The sequence below is a fragment of the Prionailurus viverrinus genome, chromosome C2 (assembly GCF_022837055.1).
Source record: "Prionailurus viverrinus isolate Anna chromosome C2, UM_Priviv_1.0, whole genome shotgun sequence".
NCBI classification, from domain to species: domain Eukaryota; kingdom Metazoa; phylum Chordata; class Mammalia; order Carnivora; family Felidae; genus Prionailurus; species Prionailurus viverrinus.
Genome location: NC_062569.1, coordinates 26,415,364 through 26,434,689, shown reverse-complemented (window position 1 = coordinate 26,434,689; position 19,326 = coordinate 26,415,364). Strand labels below are relative to the sequence as shown.

General features: G+C 40.8%; 1 protein-coding gene across 1 annotated transcript in view; it reads right to left on the bottom strand.

Moving 5' to 3' along the window:
• The window catches only part of LOC125175170 (collagen alpha-4(VI) chain-like), a 103,571-nt gene that overhangs the window by 14,332 nt on the left and 69,913 nt on the right, over window positions 1–19,326 (bottom strand). The window contains exons 30-31 of the mRNA XM_047875508.1: window positions 18,859–18,870; window positions 18,270–18,763 (exon numbers count right to left, since the gene is read on the bottom strand). Coding sequence (XP_047731464.1) covers window positions 18,270–18,763; window positions 18,859–18,870 — 506 coding nt within the window. The remainder of the gene's footprint in view (window positions 1–18,269; window positions 18,764–18,858; window positions 18,871–19,326) is intronic.

The window sequence follows — 19,326 nt, the reverse complement described above, 5'->3', positions numbered from 1 at the left end:
ACCAGTAAACAGAATGAAATTCAAATGTAGTTACATCCAGTTTCGCCTAGAACTGAAACTATGAACCACTCTATAATCCATACACTAAGCAGGTGGAGGGATTTGTGCTGGTCTTCTGGGGGATGTGCCTGGGGCGCTCAGTTGGGTGGGGCTTGGTATAATGTCTCCATTCTCCACTAGGAGGCACTGCTTAGCTTACTGAGGTGGGTTCGTGTGCATGCACACATGGGCGTACAGTAGATGTGAAAATGGCTTCACCCAGCTCCCTAGCCTCTGGTGCTGGAACTTCACACTCCCATGGACCCGCTGTCAAGCATCCCTCCCCTATCTCAGATGGGGTTATGTTTCAAAACCCCACACTTCAGAAACCCCTGAAGCTTGGACCCACACCAACTCTCTGGGGGAGGGTCTCAATGGCCGAGTGCCACCTTGCCCCAGAAAGTGCTCATGCAATTGCACAGTGGCAGAGATTCAGAGATTATGGCAAATCATAACACACAGCCAGTGCCAGGTTTCATTGTACTCTGGCATCTTTGTCCCAATACCAGCAAACGTGGCTGCTCTCTGGGGTCCATTAGGACCTTTGCCTGTGAGGAGGCTGTATGGTCTCTACCAGATGCACTCCAACCAGGAGAACCACTTCTCCTCTTGTGGCACATGGGCCCCTCAGACCCCACTGCCTGCTCCTGGGGATTTGCCCTGCTTCCTCAACCAAACACTACCAGGCACTGAGCTTCAAACCTTCAGGCGCTGCTCTTCACTGTTTATATACTGGTGCTATTGAAACTCTCTCTTTCTCTCCATCAATGGTTTTGGGGAACAGATTTCTTGCTTAGTCACCTGCAAGTGTTTTCATTCTTTCTCTCTCTCCAGTTACTTTTGGGAGGAGTGTTTTTCTTGCACGATCCCAACGTGCCACACTCTCCCCCTTTCTCTTTCTCTCTCTGTCCTTTCTGTCTACAAAAACAGCTCCCTACCCTCTGTGGCTTTTCTCTCCCAATTCACCTCTCCACACCATGTACCTGCCAAGTTCTATGGCTCAAGTTATGCAGATTGGTGTGTTAATCCTCAGATCAATTTCATAGGTGTTCAAAATGGCTTGGTGATGATCTAACTGCATTTCAGGGATGAGAAAAGCTCAGGGTCTTCATGCTGCTCTGCCATCTTAACTCCTCCCCACCTTTCCTCGTAACTAATTGGACCATGACTAGGGTCTAGCCAATGTCTAGCAAGCAGATGGATGCCATTTCTAGTGCATGCACATCTGCCAGTCAAATGTAGATGGTCCAGAAAAAGGTTCTGAGGACCTTGGGTATGGTGGGGACATTCACAGGAGCCCAGGTGCTGAAATGGGTCCATAGCACAAAACACTCCTGTCCTCCAATGCACATCAAAGGAATTGCATTATGCCAAAGTATGGCATAAATATTACTTTACTATGATAAGCCACTGAGACTTGGGCATGAATGGTTCCACAATTAATCTTCTCTGACAGATGCAGATTATTTCCAGGACTTCTAACTCGTGATAAAATTAGGAATACTTTCAGATTATTTCTCTCCAGATGTGAGGTGGTTGTTAAGTTAGTCATATCCATCCCATTGTCTGCTCTCTGCCAAACCATGAAGGACAGTGGCCCACTGAGGACAATCTCCTCTTCCTTCATCCCTGTGGCCAGGACCAAGCAGGCTCTGGACCCTCCTCTGGAATCGAGGGCCTAAGGTCTAGGGCTAACATCATGTTACTTTGGAAAATAATTTTCTGTAACATGTACTCCTTATAGAGCTCTTCACTCTTTTTGTTTGGGACTGCAACGTATCCCAAGCTTTATCTCTCAGAGTGAGCTTACTTGAAAGAAAATCCCATGTGGAGAAAGAAATATAAAGAGTTGGACTTTTGTTCGTGCTAATGTAACACAAAAAAAAACCATGGAAACTTTACTAAGACTCTTGAGAAGAAAGGCAAAATGCATCTTCTCTTCTTCCTCACATGGTTATACCTTTTGCTGAATTAGAAATTCACATTAACTAAGATCAATTAAACAGCTACTACATAAAAGCCTTAACAAAACATGTGGCGATACAAAACTGACATAATCACACCTTCAAAGAGCTTAAAACCTAACAAGAAGGAGAGAAAAACAATTTTCAAGAAAGAGATCTATTGATATGCTTTAGGAATGTTCATTTCAAGAGCAAGGGATAGAGGGAGCCTGATGCAGATAGCGACATCTAGCACTTTGGGGAGAATGAGTAGGATACTTAGCAAAGAAGCAGGCAAAAGTATTACAGTGTGGAGGAACACCATGTATGAAGGCCCAGAGTGGACAGTGGTTGCCTATAGAATTCTCCCCAGTGTTCCCACTCCCCAGAGATTAGAGAACACCCACCTTCAATGTGCAGCTACACAGCACATGTGAAACCCTGGAACCCCCTCCCCTGACAGATGGAGGAAGCTGACATGAAGGAAAAGTGCAGCGTTGCCAAAATTCAACATTCTGATTTACTCCAAATGGTCATCAGATCTGAATACTGACCAAACCAAACAAATCATCAGGAATTAAAGAGAAGAGCGTAGGCACAGATATGACACATTGATGGCTTTACTGGAATCCACAAGAGACAATGTGAAATGCTTCTGAAAGCAGGACCCATAGCAGTGTTCCAGAAGCTGTGAGAGGTCCAAAATCATCCTAGGAGTATCAATTTTATGCAGAGTTGTGGGGAAATGCTAAGTTAGTGTATATTATTTTTAAACCACAGGAAACCTCGGTGAAGTGTATTACAAAATGCAGGATTTGTGTGGAATTTTAAGATACTATGAAAAACTTCAAAGAAATTCAAACATCTCCCCAAGTTTGACCCATGGGAAGGGTCCTCTCCCATAGTTGGCTGTGTGACCTTGGACAAGCCTCTGGCCTCTGATTCCTCAGCAACAGAGTTTAGGATCTGAATGGATGCCATGGGATTTCTTTCTGTTTCAATACAGCCTGGTCTTCAGTTACAGTCTTCTGTATTTGCCTCATGTTCAGGACACTGTGTTACCTTTTCAACTCTGAGCAACTCAGAAGATATAACTATTCCATCTCTTGTACGCTTATTGGAAAATTACCAAATTCAACTGAATTGGAATAGTTACAAACTTACATCTTTTTAAAAACTTTTCTTAGGGAGAATAATTTTATGGTCACGCTTAAAATTTTTCCTGTTCTTAAAATAAAATTGTGGGAACAAGTACACAAAATCCAATGCAAGTCCACAGGGAAATATGATTCAGTATAGATCATCTGTATGTAGTTGTTATCAATGAAAAATTAATTACTTTGAATTTGGACTTGCCAGCATGGTCCTTGTCATTGATAAGGTGAATGAGACAATTCCTGGGAAAGCTTAAGCAGAGAAACAGTATAGGAGGGAATCCAGTAGAAAGAGAGGAGAAAATTGGCTCTATGATCTTTACTACAAACTCCCATCAGCACCAGAGTAGGAAATTTCAAATATAGAGTACCTTAAACACTAAGTGATCTGCTTGGTGGGCGAAGCTTTACAGTGGTTTAAATTGACACCTTTGGTGATTCTCTCAACCAGCCTCCTGAATGCCCGGCTGTGGTCTGTTGGGATTAGTTGTGTACAAAAGACAGGAGTGTATGGAGGAGAGAAGACATGGCACATGGATTTGTATTAATGTCCTCTTTTGTTTCACAGACAGATATTTTTTCCAAAGGATCCAGACAACCTTCAAACCCTAGCCCCAATGTTAAAGAAGTATCCATGAGCCCTGAGCTGGAGAGATCCACAGGGTTTGATTCAATGTTTCAGCTGCTGTACTAAGCTGCCAGGGTCATGGGACAATGTTTGTTTCTAGAACTAAGTTGGGGGAGGCTCTTGGCTTGGACAGATGGGAGTAGAAGAGAAGGAACCAAGGGTTGGGAAGGAGGATTTGCTTTGGACAGATGGGGAGCTAACTTGACCCTAAGGAGGGAGAGCTGGAAACCATCTGGCTTCCAGTTGAGGCAAGGACTTGGGGAACAAGAAGGGGAAACTAGACAAATTAGGGAAGGAGACAGAAATAGAAAAAGAGAATCATCATGTAACCTGTGACGGACTCCAGGAGGTTGAGTCCAGCCCCAACGCCTCGCAGTCGGCATGGTCCCATCCCACCCCAAGACTTCTATGAAACAGCTGCCTTCTTCTGGACTCCCCAGGGGTTGGCATTAGATAAAATGGGGTGTCAGGTGGCAGAGTGGGACTTGGGAACCTGACAGATTGGAGTGCAAATTCCAGGATTATGCAGTTTAGAACATGTTGCTTTCAATCTTTTTTTAAACGTTTATTTTTGAGAGACAGAGATAGAGCATGAGTGGGGGAGGGGCAGAGATAGAGGGAGACAAGAATCCGAAGCAGGCTCCAGACACTGATTTGTCAGCACAGAGCCTGACGTGGGGCTCGAACTCACAAACCATGAGATCATGACCCGAGCCAAAGTCGGACACTTAACCAACTGAGCCACCCAGGCGCCCCAGGAACAAGTCGCTTTACCATTGACCTTCCCTTACCTCATCTGGGAAATGCAGATTATCATTATTAACTTGTGTGATAGTTATGAAGATTAGGCCAACACTCCTCAAATTTAAATGCCCATGCAAACCATCTGCGGATCTTGTTAAAAATGCAGAACCTGATTAATTAGATCGGGTAGAGTCTGAGATTTGGCATTTCTCATGGACCTAGGTAGTGCTCATGCTGCCAGTCCCGGGGCCACATTCTGAGCAGTGAGAGGTGAAGGTGACAAGGCATGAAAACCACATAGCACGTGGTTGGAACGTCATAGGTGCCTACTTGATGGAAGCTATCTAATTTAATAAATAGTTACTGGGCATAGAGGCACTCTTAAGGTCCTTGAAGCGATGGTAATAATAACAGCTATACACTGAGTATATAAATAGAAGGTGTCAGTTTTTGTGCCTGTAGACACTATCTCCTAGAACTCTTAGAACAAATCTGTGAGTTTATTCCCATTTTACAGGTGAATAAGTGAGGCTCCAGTGCCAAGAAAACATGTCTAGATAACATAAGGAACCAAAATATAGTGTGAAGCCTAATTGCCTAATTTCTTCCCTTGGTTGCTGATCCTGGCTGTATGGGAGTAACAATCTAATAGAAAATAACAACCCACATGGCCTCGGCAGCAGGTCATCCATGACCTCTGCAAGAGCCTCTTTGGACAACCCAACACTTTCTTCAAAAAAGAATGTCCTCCTCTGGCACAAAAACAGATACTCAGATCAATGAAACAGAATACAAAACCCAGAAATGGACCCAAAAACATATGGGCAACTAATCTTTGACAAAGGAGGAAAGACTATCCAATGGAATAAAGACAGTCTCTTCAGCAAGTGGTGCTGGGAAAACTGGACAGCGACATGCAGAAGAATGAACCTGGACCACTTTCTTCCACCAGACACAAAAATAAACTCAAAATGGATGAAAGACCTAAATGTAAGACAGGAAGCCGTCAAAATCCTAGAGGAGAAAGCAGGCAAAAATCTCTTTGATCTTGGCCGCAGCAACTTCTTACTCAACGCGTCTCCGCAGGCAAGGGAAACAAAAGCAAAAATGAACTACTGGGACCTCATCAAAATAAAAAGCTTCTGCACAGCGAAGGAAACAATCAGCAAAACTAAAACGCAACCGACAGAATGGGAGAAGATATTTGCAAATGGCATATCAGATAAAGGGTTAGTATCCAAAACCTATAGAGAACTCCAAGGAAGACATCCAGATGGCCAAATGACACATGAAAAAATGCTCCACATCACTCATCATCAGGGAAATACAAATCAAAACCACAATGAGATATCACCTTACACCTGTCAGAATGGCTAACATTAACAACTCAAGCAACAACAGATGTTGGTGAGGATGAGGAGAGAGAGGATCCCTTTTGCACTGCTGGTGGGAATGCAAAATGGTATAGGCACTCTGGAAAACAGTATAGAGGTTCCTCAAAAATTAAAAATAGAACTACCCTACGACCCAGTAATTGCAGTACTAGGCATTTATCCAAGGGATACAGGTGTGCTGTTTCAAAGGGACACGTGCACCCCCATGTTTATAGCAGCACTATCAACAATAGCCGAAGTATGGAAAGAGCCCAAATGTCCATCGATGGATGAATGGATAAAGAAGATGTGGTGTATATATACAATGGAGTATTACTCGGCAATCAAAAAGAATGAAATCTTGCCATTTGCAACTACGTGGATGGAACTGGAGGGTATTATGCTAAGCGAAATGAGTTAGAGAAAGACAAAAATCATATGACTTCACTCATATGAGGACTTTATGAGAGAAAACAGATGAACATAAGGGAAGGGAAACAAAAATAATATAAAAACAGGGAGGGGGACAAAACAAAAGAGACTCAAATATGGAGAACAAACTGAGGGTTGCTGGAAGGGTTGTGGGAGGAGGGATGGGCTAAATGGGTAAGGGGCATTAAGGAATCTACTCCTGAAATCATTGTTTCACTATATGCTAATTTGGATGTAAAATTTAAAAAATTAAAAATAAAATAAAATAAAAAGAATGTCCTCCTCTAACTTTTCTGAGTCCTGAAATTAAACAAAAATTTAAAGTGACCCCCCAAAATTTTTTGGCCCTCCTCTTAATGTTTTCATCTTCTAAAGCTGATTTCTTTTGTCTCCATGATAGCCAGCATTCCATTCTTTGGATCTGGATTTTTTTTAAAGAGCAATACATAGAAATAAAAATAGAACCAGTTCATAGATTTATCTCATAGTGTTGTTGTAAAGATAAAATGAATTAATACATGGAAGAACTTAGAACTTCTAAACTCTCTTCCTATTTTTCACTTTTGAACTCAAAATCTTATTGCTGTTGGGAATTCCACACCTTGAGCAAGTTATTTAACTTCTCGGTGTGTCAGTCTCATCATCTGAAAAATAGGCTATGATAATAGTTATCTCACTGAGTTATTTAAGGATTAAAAGACATAAGTGACTTAGCACAGTGCCTGAGTCAATAAACATGAGCTATTATCCTAGGTAATGTTTCAAAGGAACATGTACTAGACTTTTCATAAAGAAACATGAAATTTGAAACCTGGCACTGAAATTGCATTTTCCCTGCAATCCTCTGCTTTTTAACTTTAAAAATAGGGCAAATATTTTGAGACACGGGCAACTGGACAGTTCTTAACAAATGGGATCAGCGAAAAAGAAAGGTATGGGGACCTGAGCTTGTCTTGTCCCTGAAACACAGCTAGATCAGCATCAAACCATTTTGAACCCCTAGAAAATTGGTCTGAGGATTAACACACCAATCTGCATAATTTGAGCAATAGATCTTGGCAGGTATGCAGTGTGGAGAGGTGAATTGGGGGAGAGAAAAGCCATGGTGCCATGGAAGATAGGGAGCAATTTTCATGGAGAGAGGACAGAGAAAGAAAGAGAAAGGGGGATAGAGTGCAGTGCATTGGATCCTACAAGAAAAGAACTCCCCCTGAAAGTAGCTGGAGAGAAAGCAAGAGAGAAAGAGTGAAAATACAGAGGACTGGACAAGAAAACTGTTCCCCAAAGCCACTGATGGGGAAAAAGGAGAGGGTTTCAATACTGCCAATTTTCTATAAACAGTGGAGCACAGAGTCTGAAAGTTTGCAGCTCAATGCCTGGTGGTGCTCCAGCAGAAATGCAGGGTGAATCCCTAGGAGCAGACAGTTTATTCTGAGGGACCCATATGCCCCACAGAGAAGTAGTTCCTTTGGCTGGAGTGTATTTTGGTAGAGACAATATGGCCACGCCATGGGTAAAAGTCCTGGCAGACCCCAGAGAGCTGCCACATTTACTCATATTGGAACAAAGACACCAGAGTGCAGCAAACACTGGTGCCAGCTATGTGTTGTGATTTACCATAAACTCTGAGCCTCTGCCACTGAGTGATCACACGAGCATTTTCCGGGACAAGGTGGCACCTGGCCATTACTCAGCAAGACCCTCCCTGAGGACCAGCACAGATCCAAGCCACAGGAGTCGCTAAAGCGTGGAGTTTTGAAACATAGCCCTGTGTGAGACAAAACTCTGGATGGAGGCACCACCTGGCAGGCAGACAGCTTGGACAAAGATAGGGTAAAGGCAGAGAGTTGAGGACAGCCTGAGACAAAGGAGGAGTGACTGATCATGCATCCGTGAGGGTGCAAAATTCCTGCACTGGAGATTAGAGAGTAGGGTGAAGCCATTTTCACCTCTAGCACGCTCTCACTGATCAACCCCAGTGAGCTAAGCAGTGCCATCAAGTGGCGAACAGACCCATTTACAACAAGCCCTGCCAACCTGTACAACCTAGTGGCATATCTCCACTAGGGCAAGTCAGCCTGAGAATTAGAGCAGCAGGACCCTCCCCAAGAAGACCAGCACAATCCCTTCTACTCTGCAAAGTTCCAGTTCTAAGGGAAACTTGATATAGCTTCAATTGGATTTCATTTTGTTTGTTTGTTTGTTCATTTTCCTTGCTTCTTTTTCTGCTTATGTTGTTTTTTCTCTTTATTTTGTTTCTTTTTCTTTCTTGGAAACAGCACATTTTTTATTCTATTTTATTATTTTAAAAAAATCTTTTTTTTTTCATTTTTTAGCTTTTTTTTCCTTTTGTCTTTTCTATCACGCTTCTCTCAAAAAGTAGACCAAAACATGCCTTGAATCTAGCTTCCTTTATCTGATTGTGGGGTTTTTTTGTTTTTAATTTTTTAATTTTAATTTTACATTTAATTTTATTAATTTTTTTTCGTCCTCCCAAAATGACAAGATGGAGAAATCCACCCCTCAAAAAAGAACAGGAAAAAATGACAGCCAGGGATTTAATCAATACAAAATAGGTAAGATGTCTGAACTGGAATTTAAAACCACAATTATAAGAATACTAGCTTGGGTTCAAATAAGCATAGAAGACATCAGAGAATCCCTTTCTGTGGAGATAAAAGAAATAAATTCTAGTCAGGCTGAAATTAAAAGTGCTATAACCGAGATGCAATCTTGAATGGATGCTGTGACAGCATGGAAGGATGAAGCAGAGCAGTGAATCAGCAATATAGAAGAAAAATTACGGGGGCATCTGAGTGACTCAGTTGGTTAAGCATCTGGATTTCAGCTCAGGTCATGATCTCAACGTTTGTGAGTTTGAGCCCCACATCAGGCTCTCTGCTGTCAGTATGGAGCCTGGTTAGGATTCTCTCTCCCTGTCTCTCTCTGCTCCACTCCCACTTGTGCTCACTCTTTTGCAAAAATACATAAACATCAAAAAAAAAAAAAGATAAAATTATGGAGAATAATGAAGCAGGAAAAAAAGAGGGAAAGAAAGGGGAAAAAAAAAGACTTAGAGAACTCAGTGACTCATTGAAAAGGAATAACATCTGGGGCGCCTGGGTGGCGCAGTTGGTTAAGCGTCCGACTTCAGCCAGGTCACGATCTCGCAGTCCGTGAGTTCGAGCCCCGCGTCAGGCTCTGGGCTGATGGCTCGGAGCCTGGAGCCTGTTTCCATTTCTGTGTCTCCCTCTCTCTCTGCCCCTCCCCCGTTCATGCTCTGTCTCTCTCTCTGTCCCAAAAAAATAAATAAAAAACGTTGAAAAGGAATAACATCTGAATCATAGGAGTCCCAGAAGATGTAGAGAGAGAAAAGGGGGCAGAACGTTTATGTGAGCAAATTATAGCAGGAAACTTCTCTAATCTGGGGATGGACACAGACATCAAAATCCAAGAAGCACAGAGAACTCCCATAAATTCAACAAAAACTGACCATCACCAAGGCATATCATAGTCAGATTACAAAACACATAAACAAGGAAAAAAGCTTGAAAGCAGCAAAGGAAAGAAGTCCTTAACCTACAAGGGAATACAGATCAGGTTGGCAGCAGATCTATCCACAGGAACTTGACAGGCCAGAAAGGAGTGGCAGGATATATTCAACATGCTGACTGGGAAAAATATGCAGCCAATAATTCTTTATCCAGCAAGGCTGTCATTCAAAATAGGAGAGATAAAGAGTTTCCCAAGCAAACAAACACTGAAGGAGTTCGTGACCACTAAACCAGTCCTGCAAGAAATTTTAAGGAGGACTCATTGAGTGGAGAAAAAACAAAACAAAACAAAACAAGACCAAAAGCAACAAGGACTGGAAAGGACCAGAGAACATCACCAGAAATACCAACTCTACAGGCAACACAATGGCAATAAATTCATATCTTTCAATAATCACACTGAATGTAAATGAACTAAATACTCCAATCAAAAGACATAGGGTATCAGGATGGATAAGAAAACAAGACCCACCTATATGCTGCCTACAAGAGACTCATTTTAGACCTAAAGATGTCTGCAGATTGAACGTGAAGGGATGGAGGATCATCTATGCTGCTCATGGACGTCAAAAGAAAGCTAGAGTAGCCATAATCATATCAGAAAAACTAGATTTTAAAACAAAGACTGTAACAAGATATGAAGAAAGGCCTCATATCATAATGGAGGAATCTATCCACCAAGGACATCTAACAAGTATAAATATTTATGCCCCAACTTGAAACACCCAAATATATAAATCAGTTAATCACAAACATAAACTCATCAATAATAATAATACCATAATATTAGGGGACTTTAACACTCAATTTATAACAATGGACAGATCATCTAAGCAGCAAACCAACAAGGAAACAATGGCTTTGAATGACACACTGGACCAGATGGGACTTAACAGATACATTCAGAACATTTCATTCTAAAGCAGAATACACATTCTTCTCGAGGGCAGGTGGAACATTCTCTGGAATAGATCACATACTGAGTCACAAATCAGCCTCAACAAGCACTAAAGATCGAGATCATACCATGCATATTTTCAGATCACAACACTAGGGAACTTGAAAGCAACAACAAGGAAAACATTGCAAAGCCCTCAAATACATGGAGGTTGAAGAACATACTACTAAAGAATGGATGGATTAACCAAGAAATTAAAGAGGAAATTACAAAGTACATGGAAACCAATGAAAATGAAAACAAGACAATCCCAAACCTTTGGGATGCAACAAAGGTGGTCATAAGAGGGAAGTATATAGCTATCTAAGCCTTCCTAAAAAGGAAGAAAGGTCTCAAATGCACAACCTAAACTTACACTTAAAAGAGCTGGAAAAAGAACAGTAAATAAAGCCCCAAACCAGCAGAAGATGGGAAATCAGTGATACTGAAATAAAAAAAATAAAAAAAGAGTAGAACATATCAATGAAACTAGCAGCTGGTTCCTTGAAAGAATTAACAAAATTGATAAACCCCTAGCCAGATTGATCAAAAATAAAGAGGCAAGGACCCAAATAAATAACAAATGAAGGAGGAGAGATGACAAACAGCACTGCAGAAATACAAACAATAAAAAGAGAATATTATGGGCAATTATATGCCAATAATTGGGCACTCTGGAAGAAATGGATAAATTCCTAGAAACATATAAACTACCAAAACTTAAACAAGAAGAAATAGAAAATTTGAACAGACCTCTAACCAGTAAAGATATCGATTCAGTAAACAAAAATCTCCCAACAAGAGCCCAGGGCTGCATGGCTTCCCAGGGGAATTCTAGCAAATATTTAAAGAAGAGCCAATACCTAATCTTTTGAAGATGTCCCATAAAATAGAAATGGAAGGAAATTTTCCAAACAATTATATGAGGCCTGCATTACCTTGATTCCAAAACCAAAGACCCACTAAAATGAGAATTACAGACCAATATCCCAATGAACATGGATGCAAAAATTCTCAACACATTACTAGCCAATCTAATGCAACAATATTTTAAGAGTTATTAACCACAGTCAAGTGGGATTTATTCCTGGGATGCAGGGGGTGGCTCAATATCTGCAAATCTATCAATGTGATACACCACATTAATTTAAAAAAGAATAAGAACCACATGATCCTCTCAATAGATGCAGAAAAAAACATTTGACAAAATACAGCATCCTTTCTAGATAAAAACCCTCAGGAAAGCAGAGATAGAAGGAACATACTTCAGGATCATAAAGGCCATATACAGACGACCCACAACTACTATCATCTTCAATGGAGGAAAAACTGACAGCTTTCTCCCTAAAGTCAGGAACACGACAGGGATGTCCACTCTCACCACTGTTCAACATAGTACTGGAAGTCCTAGCCTCAGCAATCAGACAATGAAAAGAAATAAAAGGCATACAAGGAAGAAGTGAAACTTTCATTCTTCACAGATGACATGATACTTTGTGTGGGATACCCAAAAGACTCCATCAAAAAACTGCTAGAACTCCTACATGAATCCAGAAAGTTGGAGGATATAAAGTCAATGTACAGAAATCATTTGCCTTTCTATACACCAATAATGAAGCAGCAGAAAGCAAAATCGAGGAATCAATCCCATTTATAATTGCACCAAAAACTGTAAGGTAACTATAAATAAACCTAACCAAAAAGGTAAAAGATTTGTATGCTGAAAGCTATAGAAATTTTGTGACAGAAATTGAAGAAGACACAAAGAAATGAAAAATATTCCATGCTCAGGGATTGGAAGAACAAACATTGTTAAAATGTCTATACTACCCAAAGAAATCTACACATTCAATGCAATCCCTATCACAATAACATCACCATTCTTCACAGAGCTAGAACAATCAATCCTAAAATGTGTGTGGAACCAGAAAAGGCCTCAAATAACCAAAGTAATGTTGAAAAAGAAAACCAAAGCTGGAGGCATCACATTTCTGGACCTCAAGCTGTATTACAAGGCTGTAATCATCAAGACAGTATGGTACTGGCAAAAAAAACAGATGCATAGATCAATGCAACAGAATAGAGAACCCAGAAATGGACCCACAAACATATGGTCAGCTAATGTTCAACAAAGCAGGAAAGAATATCCAATGGAAAAAAGACTGTCTCTTCAGCAAATGGTATTAGGAAAACTGGACAGCGACATGCAGAAGAATGGACCTGGACCACTCTCTGACACCATACACAAACTAAACTCAAAATGGATGAAAGACCTAAATGTGAGACAGGAAACCATCCAAATCCTAGAGGGGAGAACAGGCAACAATCTCTTTGACATCGGCCGCAGCAACTTCTTACCAGACATGTCTCCAGAGGCAAGGAGAACATAGCAAAAATGAACTATTGGGACTTCATCAAGATAAAAAACTTCTACACAGTGAAGGAAACAATCAACAAAACTAAAAGGCAACTGATGGAATGGGGGAAGATATTTGCAAATGACATATCAGATAAAGGGTTAGTATCTATAAAGAATTTATCAAACTCAACACCCACAAAACAAATAATCTGGTAAAGAAATGGGCAGAAGTCATGAAGTAACACTTTTCCAAAGAAGACATCCATATGGCTAACAGAGACATGAAAAGATGCTCAACATCACACATCATCAGGGAGATACAAATAAAAACCACAATGATATACCACCTCACCCCTGTCAGAATAGCTAAAATCAACAACCCAAGAAATAACAGATGTTGGCAAGTATGCAGTGAAGGGGGAACACTTTTGCACTGCTGGTGGGAATGTAAACTGGTGCAGCCACTGTGGAAAACCATACGGAGGTCAAAAGATTAAAAACAGAACTACCCTATGACCCAGAAATTACACTTCTAGTTTATTTATCCAAAGGATACACAGATGCTGATTCGAAGGGGCCCATGTACCCCAGTGTTTATAGCAGCACTATCAACAATAACCATATTATGGAAAGAGCCCAAATGTCCATCAACAGACAAATGGATAAAGAAGAAGTGGTAATACATATATACAATTCCTTGGCGATCAAAAAGAATAAAATCTTGCCATTTGCAACAACGTGGATCAAACTAGAGGGTATTATGCTAAGCGAAATAAGTCAGTCAGAGAAAGACAAATATCATGTAATCTCACCCATATGTGGAATTTAAGAAACAAAACAGATGAACATCGGAGAACGGAAGGAAAAATAAGATAAGATAGGGGCGCCTAGGTGGCTCAGTCAGTTGAGAGTCCAGCTCTTGATTTTGGCTCAGGTTGTGATCTCACAGTTTGAGATTGAGACCCATGTCAGGCTCCACGTTGAGCATGGATCCTGCTTGGAATTCTGTTTCCCTCTCTCTCTGCCCCTCCCCTGCTTGCGTGGTCTCTCTCTCAAAATTAAATCAATATTAAAATAAAAATAAATAATAAAAATAAAATATAAAATAACAATAAATATAAATATTATATAAATATAAATATTTATATATATAAGATATGAAATTATATTTATTATAAAATATTTGTGTATATAAAATATATAAAAATATTTTATATAAATATAAAATAACGACAAACATAGAATAAAATGAAAACAGAAAGTGAAGAAACCATAAGAGACTCTTAAACACAGAAAACAAACTGAGGGTTACTGGAGGGGAGGAGAGGGGCTAGATGGGTGATGGGCATTAGGGAGGACACTTGTTGGAACGCGCACTGTGTGGTATATGTAAGTGATGGATCACTACATTCTACTCCTGAAACCAATACTACATTATATGTTAACTAACTTGAATTTACATAAATTTAAAAAATAAGACCAAGAAAAAAATGGGATCAGGCACAAACAGTCCAAGGCTACAAAACTTTTGATGTTTATTTTTGAGAGAGACAGAGAGCGCGAGCAAAGGGAGTGACGAGCAGAAAGAGAGGGAGACACAGAATCCAAAGCAGGCTCCAGGCTGTGAGCTGTCAGCACAGAGCCTGACATGGGGCTCAAACTCATGGACTGTGAGATCATGACCTGAGCTGAAGTCAGACGCTTAACCGACTGAGCCACCCAGGGGCCCCATGGTTTCTTTATATTCTAGGTGTCCTTTTAGACTGTGGCTTTTTTTTCTGTGCCCCAGGGCAGACAAGTCTGCTCAGGGTTCCCTCTGCACAGCCTTCCCCACTACAGTTCAACATCAAAGGTGAAGTTCCCTTCATTGCTGTGTCAGCGTCTCTCTCGCCTTTCCCTCTGTAGTGTCTCTCTCGGTGTGCAGAAGCTGTTCGGTCAGCCCTCAGTTCTTCAAGAGGAATTGCTCTATAAGTGGATTTGTGCGTTCATAGAGAAGTTGTGTTCAGAATCTTTCTGCACTGCCATCTTGGACTGGAAGCTGTTTTGTTTTCTTGATAGGTTACCTAGTAATTTATCTATTTTATGAATCTATTTCAGAGAATAACTTTTTAAACTTAATTTTTGTGTCTTTTTCTTAAAGCCTTTTTCTGCTTTTATATTAAATATATTTTTGTCATTTGTGATATTGTATTTAAGTCCATTGTAGAGGACACAAATAGCTACATCTAAATGCAGGGGGGGCTAGGAATGTAGCCATTTGCCCATCATTTCCATTACAGTGGCAGAAATGGAAGTTGGATTTAAAAAACTTTTTAAATTTTTTTGTGTTTATTTTTGAGAGAGAGAGAGAGAGAGAGAGAGAGAGAGAGAGAGAGAGAGAGAACAAATGGGGGAGGGGCGGAGAGAGAGGGAGACACAGAATCTGAAGCAGGCTCCAGGCTCTGAGCTGTCAGCACAGAGCCCGACACGGGGCTCAAACTCATGGACTGTGAGATCATGACCTGAGCTGAAGTCAGATGCTTAACCAACTAAGCCATGCAGGTGCCCCTAAAAACTTTTATTTAGGGCTAAGATGACCCAGTGGATGGTTTAAAAAGTCTTTTCAATATGTCCTATAGCCTTGAGCATGTTTAAATGGAACAAGAAATTAGGGCATCTGTTTATATAATTGTTTCAAATTGAACAACCATCATTTTTCCAGAAGAAGCATGTAAGCATTGTTCTGTGAAATAAAATAACATAGAGGTGAAAGACAAAAAAAAACAAAAAACAAAAAACAAAAAACAAAACCCCACAGATAGTCAGAGATTCCTCTGACAGATAATTATAAAGACAAATTATAGGATATTCCTACTCTCCTAATAGGATCCCCCTAAGCATAACACACAGAGTAGCAGGGGAGGGTAAGGGCTATAATATGCCCAGCTATGAAGAAATGAGAATTTTCTGACAGGTCCTGAGAAGGGGATTTTTATTTTTACAATTTCTCCCCTTACTAGTGTCACCAGAAATGAGGTCATCCATTATATTTGAGCTGGCAAGCGCCATTTAACACCATGTAACATTTCTACATTGCTACACTTAAGAAACAGAATTGGTTTCCAGCATCCTGGGGCAAGAATATGTCCAGGAAATAGAAAGGAGAGCAGACAGAAACAACAGAGCCGAGGTTCGAGTATATTGAAGCTGGCAAATTCTTTTCATATACCATTACATTCTTTTACCTGGAACCCAAAGCAACGAAGAGGGCAAGAACATCCTAACCAAAATCATCTCTACATCAGATCCCAACACTGTCTGCCCAGGATCCCCTGTCAGAGAAGAGCAGTGATGGGCATTTGGGGGACATAACTGTACCCCAAGGATCACTCTCCAAATGTTAGGGAAATGCTTTTTGGAAAATAGATCATTATACCTGTAAGAGAGCTAGGTCACATTCATTTGTGACCCTCTCTCTATTTTAGAGCTAAGCAAAATGAGACCCAGAGAGATGAAGAGACTTTTCCAAACACACCTCATTATTGATAAAAGCGCTCTAATTTTACCTGTTATTCGTTTACACCCTGCCTCGCCAACCCATCCCTGTCCACGCATCCTGGTGGGCAAGAGGGATGTAACAGCAAACAAGGAACTTAGCTTCTGCATTTTCACTTTGTTTCTCAAAACCCAAGGTATGCAGTCCAATAGTCTGTAAGCTGTCACAATTTTACCTAGTGATTCTTAGGAGCATATTCACAGCTATGATAATAATATCCCTCAACTCTCATTTCTGCTTAAGAGAAAATTAAATGGGCTAGCACAGCCAAATTAATTAGCTAGTAGGTTGAACCATATGATAAATCCAATTTTGTTGGTCCAACACAGTTGAATATTGGCAATGTCACATGGTTCAGTATGACATTCATAAGCATCCTGGTGTCTCTTAATAGAGAATCACTCTTTATTTTGATAGATCATCCCTTATATTCCATGAAATGTGTTATGTGAGCTTCAGTTAGAAAAGCCAAGTCTGGAGAATAGGTAAATAAATTGTGGTGTATATACACAGTTTAAATAGTTCAGAACAGCAGTAACAAAGAACAGGCTACCTATATACACAACATAGATAAACAAAGAGAACAGATATTATGGTGAGTGGAAAAAGCCAGATACAAAAGATTACATGCTATAGGATTCAAATGACATGAAGGTTTGGAACTACCCCAACTCCTTGTTTGACTGTGATAGAAGACGCAAGAGCAGTGCCTCTGGGGAGTGTATGGTTTGGGAAAACTGATTGGATGCTGAAAGTGTTCAATATCTTGAACCATGTCTTGGTCATGAAGGTTTAAACATTTATAAAAATCCATCCAGCTGTGTATTTTAAATTAATGCACTTTACCCATTTTGCTATATGGGCATATATTTTAGATAGAAAGAAAGAAAGAAAGAAAGAAAGAAAGAAAGAAAGAAAGAAAGAAAGAAAGAAAGAAAGGAGGGAGGGAGGGAGGGAGGAAGGAAGGAAAGAAAGAAAGAAAAAGAAAGAAAGAAAGAAAGAAAGAAAGAAAGAAAGAAAGAAAGAAAAAGAAAAAGGAAGGAAGGGTGAGAGAGGGAGGAAGAGAGGAAGGAAGAGAGGAAGGAAGGAAGGAAGGAAGGAAGGAAGGAAGGAAGGGAGGAAGGGAAGGAGGGAGAAAACCACATTCTATAGACCCTCATGATACAATTTAGCATAGTAGATAAGCATAGGCTCTGAAGACAGATACCAGTCTGCTACTAACTAGATATTAGCTATTTGACCTTTGATGGTACACTTAACCTCTTTAAGCCTCAGTTTTCTTATCTCTGAAATGGAGACATACAGGAATACCCACCTCATAGAGCTTTGGGGATATTAAATAAGTTAATATTGTGAGGCACATGGCACAGAATAAGTACTAAAAGATGGTCTGTTGGTACTAGTGGTAACACTAGGAGCAGAGTCCACACTGAGGACTACCCCTTCCCGTGCATACACATCAATTTCTAGGGAATCCCTTCCTCTGAAAAACTCTCACTCCTCATGTGGTCCTCGGTGGAGGAGTAAGAAGCAGGTACTAACGCTTGCCCCCGAGCAGCTCCCCTACTTACCAACAGGGCATCTGGGAGGTTGTGCTCTCTTGTGAAGGTGATGACCGCAGGGGTGATATCCAGCGCATTGAGTTCCAAAATGGCAGTGTTGATGGTATCTGTATCATGGGCCCAGCCCGCCTGGAAGAACACAGCCACCTTCCTCATGAGAAGGCCAGAGCGCACACGTTTGAATACATGTCTTGCCACAAACCTCATGGCTTCCCCAAGGCTCCTGCTGCCAGTTGACCCTTGCAAGGGGATTCTCCTGACCGCCTGCAGGAGTGCAGGCTTCCCCTTGTAGTCTGAGAAGCGAGTCAGGTAGTCTGTTTTGGAGTTGTACGAAACGACAGCCACTCGGGCACCTGTTGGGCAGTTACTTTCACTTATATCCATCTTCATCAGTAGGGATAATAGAATGTTTCTCATTCTCTCAAAATCCAAGTGGGAGACGTCATTTGACATGTCCAAGGCAAAGACCACTTCACTAGGGAACACGGGGCATTTGGAAACACCTTGACACAATGGATACACAGATTTAAGATTTTCTGTAATGCCTCTGAACAGGTGAAGTTTGAGATTCAAGTGAAAAAGAAGATCTATTACATACCTGTTGAGCAAGCTGGAAGGGAAATTGTTTTGGAGAAAACACAAGACATTGTTAGTTTATATAGGCAGTGGTATGTTTTCCAGCTGAGTGCTTTAATATGAAAAAACCATCTCCTCTGAGAAATTCAAGCAGTGAACTTCTCTCTTGCCTATTTGCTCCCCAATATCCATTCTTCCTTTTTTCTATAGCAGTAGATCCCAGGCTCTGGGCATATGGCTGCCTGGCACAAAGAGGGCATTTCCCAGTGGGGGAGCTATCTTACTAAGTTCTGAGTAATAGAATAAGAGAAATGGTAGAAACAATTTCAAAAAGACATTCTTCCCTTTTCCCTTCCTTTTATTACCAGCTAAAGCTTGATAGACATCTTGGACCTTGAGGGCACTTGGGAAACAGGGCCCCCTTACCCTAATGGCAAGACAAGAAACTATAAAGACCCTGTGTCCCTGAATACTGTGGAGCTCTGTATCA